Source organism: Arachis hypogaea, chromosome 14 (assembly GCF_003086295.3).
Source record: "Arachis hypogaea cultivar Tifrunner chromosome 14, arahy.Tifrunner.gnm2.J5K5, whole genome shotgun sequence".
Lineage (NCBI taxonomy): Eukaryota > Viridiplantae > Streptophyta > Magnoliopsida > Fabales > Fabaceae > Arachis > Arachis hypogaea.
In genome coordinates, this window is record NC_092049.1 from 100,879,467 (window position 1) to 100,890,470 (window position 11,004).

The 11,004-nt window shown below is 40.3% G+C and overlaps 1 protein-coding gene across 1 annotated transcript; it reads left to right on the forward strand.

Annotated features, from left to right (window-relative positions):
• Positions 1–8,388: 8,388 nt before the first annotated feature.
• On the forward strand, positions 8,389–9,888 carry LOC140178638 (serine/threonine-protein phosphatase 7 long form homolog). Its single transcript, XM_072215845.1, has 4 exons — positions 8,389–8,648; positions 8,730–8,945; positions 9,063–9,150; positions 9,244–9,888. Exons 1-4 carry the CDS (start codon positions 8,389–8,391, stop codon positions 9,886–9,888), a joined length of 1,209 nt encoding a protein of 402 aa, XP_072071946.1.
• The last annotated feature ends 1,116 nt before the right edge of the window (positions 9,889–11,004 follow it).

The following is an 11,004-nucleotide window of genomic DNA, read 5'->3' on the forward strand; positions in this document are numbered from 1 at the left end:
ACTCAGCTTTTGAGGAGGAAAGAACTTGGCTAAGAAAGCCTTGACCAGCTTATCCCAAGAGTTCAGGCTATCCTTAGGTTGAGAGTCCAACCATATTCTAGCTCTGTCTCTTACAGCAAACGGAAAAGCATGAGCCTGTAGACTTCAGGATCTACTCCATTAGTCTTAACAGTGTCACAGATTTGCAAGAATTCAGTTAAGAACTGAAAAGGATCTTTAGATGGAAGTCCATGAAACTTGCAGTTTTGCTGCATTAGAGAAACTAATTGAGGTTTCAGCTCAAAATTGTTTTCTCCAATGGCAGGAATAGAGATGCTTCTTCCATGTAAATTGGAATTAGGTGCAGTAAATTCACCAAGCATCCTCCTTGCATTATTGTTATTTTCGGCTGCCATCTCCTCTTCCTGTTCGAAAATTCCTGTAAGGTTGTCTCTGGATTGTTGTATTTTAGCTTCTCTTAGTTTCCTTTTCAGAGTCCTTTCAGGTTCAGGATCTGCTTCAACAAGAATGTTCTTGTCCTTGCTCCTGCTCATATGACAAAGAAGGGAATAACAAAGAAAATATGAAATCCTCTATGTCACAGTATAGAGATTCCTTTGTGTGAGTAGAAGAAGAAAAGAATGTAATGTAAGGAAAGAGAAGGGAGGAGAATCCAAACACAAGGGTGAGGATAGCAGAGATATGAGATGAAGAGAAGTGTTAGTAAGTAATAAATAAATAGAAGGAGATGAGAGAGAGGGAATTCGAAAAATAAATTTTGAAAAAGAGTTAATGATTTTCGAAAATTAAGATAAAATTAAAATTAAAATTAAAAATTGAAACAATTGATTAATTAAAAAGAATTTTTGAAAAAGAGGGAGGTATTTTCGAAAATTAGAGAGGGATAGTTAGTTAGGTAGTTTTGAAAGAGATAAGAAACAAGCAAAAAGTTAATTAGTTAGTTGAAACTAATTTTGAAAATCAATTTTTAGGAGATAAGAAGATAAGAAGTTAGAAAAGATATTTGAAAAAGATATGGTAAAAAGATATTTTTGAAAAGATATGATTGAAATTAGTTTTGAAAAAGATTTGATTTTTAAAATCACAATTAATGACTTTATTCACAAGAAATCACAAGATATGATTCTAGAACTTAAAGTTTGAATCTTTCTTAACAAGCAAGTAACAAACTTGAAATTTTTGAATCAAAACATTAATTGTTGATGATATTTTCGAAAATTATGAGATAAAATTAAGAAAAAGATTTTTTTGAAAAATATTTTTAAAATTTTCGAAAATAAATAAGAAAAATGAAAAAGATTTGATTTTTGAAAATGATTTTGAAAAAGATAAGATTTTCAAATTGAAAATTTGATTTGACTCATAAGAAACAATTGAATTTTAAAAAGTTTTGAAAAAGTCAACTCAAATTTTCGAATTTATGAGAAGAAAAAGGAGAAGATATTTTTTTTTATTTTTGAATTTTTAATGATGAGAGAGAAAAACATGAAAAATGATGCAATGCATGAAAATTTTGGATCAAAACATGTGATTAATGCAAGAACACTATGAATGTCAAGATGAACACCAAGAACACTTTGAATGTCAAGATGAACACCAAGAACTTATTTTTGAAAAATTTTCAAGAAAAGAAAATATACAAGACACCAAACTTAGAAATTTTTCATGTATAGACAATATGAATGCAAGAATGCATATGAGAAACAAGAAAAGACATAAAACAAGAAAATATGAAGATCAGACAAGAAGACTGGCCAAGAACAACTTGAAGATCATGAAGAACACTATGAATGCATGAATTTTCGAAAAAATGCATAAAAATTTTTTAGAAAAAATGCAATTGACACCAAACTTAAAAGTTGACTCAAGACTCAAACAAGAAACACAAAATATTTTTGATTTTTTTATGATTTTATGATTTTTTTTTTGGATTTTTCGAAAATTATTTGAAAAAGAAAATAAGGATTTCAAAATTTTTAATATGAATTCCAGGAATCTTGTACTCTTTAGTCTAAAGCTTCAGTCTAGGAATTAGACATGACTCACTAGCCAGCTAAGCTTTAGTATGCTATTACATGCATTGAAGTGATTAGTTGAATCCTCAGTCCAAATTTAGACATGGCTTTACAGCCAGCCAGGATTCAACAAATCATCATGAAACACTAGAATTCATTCTTAAAAATTCTGAAGAAAAAAATATATTTTATTAAAAAATTTTTTTTCGAATATTAAATGGGAAAAACGAAAAAGAAGGAAATATTTTTGAAAAATTTTTGAAAACTTTTTTTGAAAACAAAATAAGAAGAAAATTACCCAATCTGAGCAACACGATGAACCGTCAGTTGTCCAAACTCGAACAATCTCCGGCAACGGCGCCAAAAACTTGGTGCACAAAATTGTGATCTCTGGTAATGGCTCAAAAAACTTGGTGCTCTAATCTTAATTCATAATTTGTCACAACTTCGATACAACTAACCAGCAAGTGCACTGGGTCGTCCAAGTAATAAAACCTTACATGAGTAAGGGTCGATCCCACGGAGATTGTTGGTATGAAGCAAGCTATGGTCACCTTGTAAATCTCAGTCATGCGGATATCAAATGGTTATGGAGTTTTTGAATAAAAATAATAAATAAACAGAAAATAAAGATAGAAATACTTATGTAATTCATTGGTGAGAATTTCAGATAAGTGTATAGAGATGCTTTCGTTCCTCTGAACCTCTGCTTTCCTGCTGTCTTCATCCAATCCTTCCTACTCCTTTCCATGGCAAGCTTTATATAGGACATCACCGTTGTCAATGACTACATCCCATCCTCTTTGTGAAAAAGGTCCAAATGCTCTGTCACGGCATGGCTAATCATCTAGAGGTTCTCGATCATACTGGAATAGGGTTTACCCTCCTTTTGCGTCTGTCGCTACGCCCAGCACTCGTGAGTTTGAAGTTCGTCACAGCCATCCCTTTCCAGATCCTACTCGGAATACCACAGATAAGGTTTAGACTTTCCGGATCTCAGGAATGACCATCCATGGGTTCTAACTTATACCACAAAGATTCTAATATCTCGGACTCGGTCCCCTATATTAGATATCTAAGAGATACTCATTCTAGCTTGTTTGCATGTAGAACGGAAGTGTTTGTCAGGCACGCGTTCATAAGTGAGAATGATGATGAGCGTCACATAATCATCATATTCATCATGTTCTTGGGTGCGAATGGATATCTTAGAAGCAGAATAAGTTGAATCGAATGGAAAAACAGTAGTACTTTGTATTAAATCATGAGGAACAGCAGAGCTCCACACCTTAATCTATGGAGTGCAGAAACTCTACCGTTGTAAATACATAAGTAATGAAGGTTCAGGCATGGCCGAATGGCCAGCCCCCAAACGTGATCAATAGATCAAAAGATAATCCAAAGATGATCCGAAGATGAAACTAAAGATGAAAATACAATAGTAAAAGGTCCTATTTATACTAAACTAGTTACTAGGGTTTACAGAAGTAAGTAATTGATGCATAAATCCACTTCCGGGGCCCACTTGGTGTGTGCTTGGGCTGAGCTTGAAGTTTACACGTGCAAAGGCTTCTTTTGGAGTTGAACACCAAGTTGTAACGTGTTTTTGGCGTTCAACTCTGGTTCGTGACGTGTTTCTGGCGTTTAACTCCAGACTGCAGCGTAGAACTGGAGTTCAACGCCCTTTTGCGTCATCTAAACTTAGGCAAAGTATGGACTATTATATACTTCTGGAAAGCCCTGGATGTCTACTTTCCAACGCAATTGGAAGCGCGCCATTTGGAGTTCTGTAGCTCCAGAAATTCCACTTTGAATGCAGGGAGGTCAGAATCCAACAGCATCAGCAGTCCTTCTTCAACCTCTGAATCTGATTTTTGCTCAAGTCCCTCAATTTCAGCCATAAAATACCTGAAATCACAGAAAAACACACAAACTCATAGTAAAGTCCAGAAATGTGAATTTAACATAAAAACTAATAAAAATATCCCTAAAAGTAACTAGATCCTACTAAAAACATACTAAAAACAATGCCAAAAAACGTGTAAATTATCCGCTCATCAGTGGAGAAGAGTCATGAATCGGTAAAGAAGGCACTTGAGGACTGGAAAAGAGCCAGACTAGCACGGATGCAAGGAAGCACAAGTAGACACAAAGAGGACAAGCAAGAGGGAGAGCATGGGCAATCCCATGAGTAAAAGGTGGTGGAGTTCCTTATCTGTTCCATCTTTTTCAAGCATTAAATAAGAAAAATCATGTATGAAATAGGACATGCTTCCATGATAGTTTAGGATTTTCAATTATGTTTTTAGTATTCTACTTGCCTAGGTCTATGATTACTAGTCAAGTTGTTTGTTTTTAATTCCATCCTGCTTATTGTGTTGCTTGTCTCCTTTTGAATCAAATAAAAAGAGAATGTTTGTTATCAAAGACCAGAGTGGAGTTCATATTGTGGAGTAAGTTCCTTAGTGTGTGATGTGGTCATAAGTTAACTAAGTTGGCTCACCAACAAGGGTGGGAAGACAACTATCTGTCTTGAATCATATGCTTGAAACACACCCCATGAGACTAGCTAAATAACAAGATCCTAATAAGAAAAAGGGAAAAGGACAATAAGAGTTGAAAAAGAAAGAAAAGTTAATAAAGAATAAGGCTAGGCACCAAGGGTTTGAAACTTGAGAGATGTGTCTGTGGTGCTCCTATACCAAGGATCTGCTTGGATGAATAAGTTCGTAGGAGTGCTTCATCACTTGGTAACTTGGGTTAACTAACCCGGGATTATCAGCTGAAAGTCCACTATCAAGAGCAATCTTGCTACAGAATATTTAGTAACCCAAAGAGGTGCTGGACACCAAGGTCTCAAGAAAGAAAATAAACAAACCATGTGCCTGTGGTGTGTATGTATGGGGGAAAGAGACTTGAGGGAGTAAGTCCTTAGGGGTGTCTTAACACCTAGCACCTTGAACCAACTGGTTCGGGAGTGCTGGCTGAAAGCTTATCTTAAAGAGTCGCCCCCTCACAGAGCACTTAGCCTAAGAACACAAATAAGCCCAGAAAACAATAAAAGGATCAATGAATAAGAGTCTCATAGGGTGCAATTAAGTGAGTATTCCAGGACATGATAAAGGTCTGAAAGCCAGTGAAGGAATGAACCTAAGTTACTATGCATGAAACCACCATAAAACCAAGGACATGACTTTCACAATAATGACTCATTTCTCTTGGCATTTCATTCATCATTCTCTTGTTCCAGTACTTGCTTAGGGACAAGCAAGCTTTAAGTTTGGAGTTGTGATGCCAGAGCATTTTGGCCAGTTTCACTGACCTTTTCTTTACTGTTTTAGGGTAGTTTCATGCATTTTCTTAGGAAATAAGCAAGTTTTGGGTAGAATTTCACTTACATCTTGATTCAAGCATACATTGAGCACTTTACATGATTTCATGAGAATTTTGCATGAATTAGATGACAAATTGGATGATGCATGTCTCATGATGTGGATTAGAACTTTGATGCACTGTATTGCTTGATTTCAGGACAAAAGAAGCAAGAAAGAGCCACGTTAGCAGCCATGTTAGTCTAACTAATGTGACCACCAACGTGGAATGGGAGCTAGCTTGCAACGTTAATGAGAAAAGTAATCGCCAATAACGTCTTCGAAAGTCATCATAGCCCACGTTAAGAGTCACGTTAACTTCTTGCAACGTTAATGAGAAAAGTAATCGCCAATAACGTCCTCGAAAGTCATCATAGCCCACGTTAAGAGTCACGTTAACTAAGTTAACGTGAACTCTAATGTGGAAGAAAGAAATAAGGCCAACGTTAGTGACACTCACCTTTGTCACTAACGTTGGACCAAGCTCATAAGTGGCCACGTTAAGAGCCACGTTAACTCAGTTAACGTGGACTCTAACGTTGGGAAGCAAAAGAGAAGCCAACGTTAGTGACACTCACCTTTGTCACTAACGTTGGCCAAGCTACAAGGAGCCACGTTAGTTGCCACGTTAACTTAGTTAACGTGGAAGCTAACATGGAGAAAGCAAGTGATCGCTAACGTTAGTGACACTTACCTTTGCCACTAACGTTGGAATGAGCCACAATGAGCCACGTTAACTCCCACGTTAACTTAGTTAACGTGGAAGCTAATGTTGAGGATAGGATGATGAGCCAACGTTAGTGACATTCTCCTTTCTCACTAACGTTGGAGATGGCTATCATTACCACGTTAGAAGCCACGTTAACTTACTTAATGTGGACTCTAACGTGGGAAGTAGGGGCACCTTGGAACGTTAGTGACAAAGGTAAGTGTCACTAACGTTCTCGAAGAATTGGCAAGCCTACGTTAAGAGCCACGTTAACTAAGTTAACGTGAACTCTAACGTAGGGGGAGGGAGGACTCTCAACGTTATTGGAAAAGGTGAGTCCCAATAACGTGTGCGAAGGATCAAGAGGCAACGTTAGTGGTCACGTTGATGCCACTAACGTTGAAGTTAACGTGGATCATCCCTGGGTGAGGAACGTTAGTGAAAAAGGTGATTGTCACTAACGTTCTCGAACCCACACTCTCACTTAACGTTAACGACACTAACGTCCTGAGCTAAAGACCCTGCCTACTTCACACTTTCTCTCTGCAAGTAAAGCTAAGCCCACTGCGGAAGATAACTGCTTCAAACTCAAGATCCAAAGGCCCATATCCAAGACTTGAAGAATCAACTAGAAGATCAGAAGAGTAATATATATAGGGGTAGTTTTGAATTAGAAAGTAGCTTGGGGGAGTGAGGAATTTTGAGAACTATTCTCTGTAATATTTTACTTTCTCTGTGGTACACGAAATTGTGATCCCTGGTAATGGCTCCAAAAACTTGGTGCTCTAATCTTAATTCATAATTTGTCACAACTTCGATACAACTAACCAGCAAGTGCACTGGGTCGTCCAAGTAATAAAACCTTACGTGAGTAAGGGTCGATCCCACGAAGATTGTCGGTATGAAGCAAACTATGGTCATCTTGTAAATCTCAGTCAGGCGGATATCAAATGGTTATGGAGTTTTCGAATAATAATAATAAATAAACAGAAAATAAAGATAGAAATACTTATGTAATTCATTGGTGAGAATTTTAGATAAGCGTATAGAGATGCTTTCGTTCCTCTGAACCTCTGCTTTCCTGCTGTCTTCATCCAACCAGTCCTACTCCTTTCCATGGCAAGCTTTATATAGGGCATCACTGTTGTCAATGGCTACATCCCATCCTCTCTGTGAAAAAGGTCCAAATGCTCTGTCACGGCACGACTAATCATCTGGAGGTTCTCGATCATACTGGAATCGGATTCACCCTCCTTTTGCGTCTGTCACTACGCCCAGCACTCGCGAGTTTAAAGTTCGTCACAGCCATCCCTTCCTAGATCCTACTCGGAATATCACAGACAAGGTTTAGACTTTCCGGATCTCAGGAATGACCATCCATGGGTTCTAACTTATACCATGAAGATTCTAATATCTCGGACTCGGTCCCCTGTATTAGATATCTAAGAGATACTCATTCTAGCTTGTTTGCATGTAGAACGGAAGTGTTTGTCAGGCACGCGTTCATAAGTGAGAATGATGATGAGCGTCACATAATCATCACATTCATCATGTTCTTGGGTGCGAATGGATATCTTAGAAGCGGAATAAGTTGAATTGAATAGAAAAACAGTAGTACTTTGCATTAAATCATGAGGAACAGCAGAGCTCCACACCTTAATCTATGGAGTGCAGAAACTCTACCATTGTAAATACATAAGTAATGAAGGTTCAGGCATGGCCGAATGGCCAGCCCCCAAACGTGATCAATAGATCAAAAGATAATCCAAAGATGATCTGAAGATGAAACTAAAGATGAAAACTCAATAGTAAAAAGTCCTATTTATACTAAACTAGTTACTAGGGTTTACAGAAGTAAGTAATTGATGCATAAATCCACTTCCGAGGCCCACTTCTGATCTTACCCATTCTCTTTAATTTCTGCAATTTACTTTTATGAGCATCTTCCCCATTCCCATTTAAGATTCTGCAATTTACTTTCTGCCATTTACATTCAGCTCTTTATTTCCAGCAATTTACATTTTCTGCTATTTACTTTTCCGCTATTTAATTTTCTGCAATTCTCAAATCAAATTCTGCTTCGCTCAACTAGAACATTCCTCTAATTAAAGTTGATTGACCAATCAATCCCTGTGGGATTCGACCTCAATCTATTGTGAGTTTTTACTTGACGACAATTCGGTATACTTGTCAAAGGAAAATTGTTGAGAGACAAGTTTCCGTGCTATCACTAGACGAGCCCCTTGTGAGTGCCTTCGTGGAGCGGTAGCATCTGGAGACGCACACGTTCCACATGCTGTTCGGAGAGTGCACCATCACATTTCAGGACGTCGCGTATCAGTTGGGCTTGCCGGTAGATGGACGTTACGTCAGTGGTTGCCTGACAGACTTCCACGTATACATAGAGGGTGGCAGGCAAGCTTGGCAGTGGTTCCATGAGTTGCCCGGTGTGTTACCTCCCGCGAACCAGATACAGAAGTTTGTAGTGAACTGCACCTGGTTCCGGGAGACCTTTGGAGAGTGCCCCGAGGGGGCAGATGAGGAGACGGTCAGGCGCTTTGCCCGTGCGTACATCATGATGTTGTTGGGCACCCAGCTGTTTGCCGACAAGTCTGGCAATCGTATACACATCAGATGGTTACCGTTTGTGGCTCGGCTTGAGGAGATGGGTGGCTATAGCTGGGGGTCGGCGGCACTAGCATGGTTGTATCGGTGCATGTGCCGAGTGGCCAACCGACATGTCGTGAAGTTAGCTGGGCCGTTACAGTTACTTCAGTCTTGGATCTTCTGGCGGTTTCCTGGTTTTAGGCCGGCTGGGTATGATGCGTTTAGCTGGCCCCTTGCCTCGAGGTACCACTATCTTACTGTACTATGTATCCTTATTTTATGTTTTTTCAATTCCGCATGCAAATTTATACCTTTTACAATCATTCATGAATGCAAAACTATGTTTAATTTCCCATTCAGGTGGTCAGGATACAATCTTGGGATTAGCAAGAAGGGACCTCGGGTGCAGATGGCTCGGCTGAGGATCGACTTGTTACAGGCTCGGGATGTAAGTAAACTAAGCTCATATGTGTAGTATCGACTTCTTTCGCTTTATATGGTTTAACAAATTTGTCAAATGGATTTGATTTGCTTCTTTCAGTTCATATGGATGCCCTACAGCACACCCGACGTCCTCCAGGTTGTCCATCCGGAGGTGTTGGAGCCTCGGCATATGATGTTATGGTGGTGTGTGACCTCCCTGATATATTTTGCGGTGGTTGAGTGGCATCAGGTTGATAGAGTTTTACCGCAGTTCAGCGGCGTACAGCCTCCCCCACATCCCGCCCTGAACATCGACTTCTTGATGTCGATGGACGAGAGAGGTGGTGACCGTTGGTTACCGTCCCATTTACAACATTGGCATCTTCACTGGGAGACACGTGCAGATCACGTGTTACGGTTCGATGTTGTTGATGACCCGGGACCCTCACATGAGTTCTTGGCATGGTGGCATCAGCATGGAAAGAGGTTCTTGTCACGTGAGTTGTACTTGGGGGATCCGAGGGGTATTCCTATTCCGGTTGAGGGGACGCAGAGGGGTGCCGGCCGAGTTCCAGATATGGACCGAGTTGACGACGTTCCTGACAGGCGCCGGGTTGAGAGGAGAGCTCGAGTCGGGACACGTCGTAGCCAGCGTGATTGGAGATGGCTGGACCAGGCTATGGAGGAGGGCGATGAGGCCGGTAGGGACGGTGGTCGACGACGAGGGGGTCGAGGCAGGAGGAGAGGGGCTGCTCCTAGGTAGGATAGCCTTGATCGTGGTGATCATGCAGCTGGAGGAGGAGCTCCAGGGGGGATGTTAGGCCCCCTCATGGCGGACAAGGTGGAGAGTGGTATGGATCCGATATGGGAGATCCATCGACCCATGCTGACACTGGGCTTGGAGAGGGGATGCTCGGAGATTACTTCGTTGGTGTTCCCGCTGACGACCAGACACCTCAGGAGAATACGCCATGGGTGATTCCGGGTTTGACGTTTTCAGAGTTTCTTGCCGGTGATGGGATTGACGCGGATTTCGGTGGATCACATTTCCTGGATGAGATCACCACCATGTTGCAGGAGGATGAGGTAGCCCGTCGACGGGGCCAGACGACGGGGACACAGGGAGCGCTAGATGTCGATCTGAATGAGCCTCCCTCGGTGGGCCCTTTTCAGCCTTTCGCCTTGGGTGGGACCCCAGCATCAGCACGTATTGCTCCGTCACATTCAGTCGCCGGACCATCCTCCTCCCGACCACTACATGTCCAGTCTAGGGTGCCTGCACAACCACCCCCCGTGGACGAGGAGGACGAGATCGAGGATGAGGAGCCCCTTATCCGGAGAGGTCATAGGACACGGGTCCCACCTCGTTGTGGGATGGGGTTGCACCTATTTAGATGATTTGTGCCATGTGTTATGTGATAAATCGTGATCTTTGTTGTATGTTATATATCCCCGTCATCCGAGTTGAATTTTATGTTGTTATCTTTGTTGTATGTTACATACATCCGCCATCAATGTTGTATTTTATTTTGTTATCTTTGTTGTTGAGATGTTATATATTTTTGTTATTAGTGTTTTATTTTATATCGTTAGTTCATCAGATCATGCGGCAGTGACTTTTGATTTTGCGTTATTGTGTCTCATGGACGGTGATAAATAGTGTATTCTCTTTATGTAACTTATTTCCAATATTAGTAACACATTTGACTTACATATCTTCTACGAGACGGATTTTTCTGCACTGAAAACCGACTAGTTAGCTAACCTATTACATCGTTTTTTCAAAAAAAAAAAAGGGTACAGAACATCGAACTAATAATGCAGCAGAACATATACCTAATAATGCAGCAGAACATAAAACCAGACATAACCATTTATT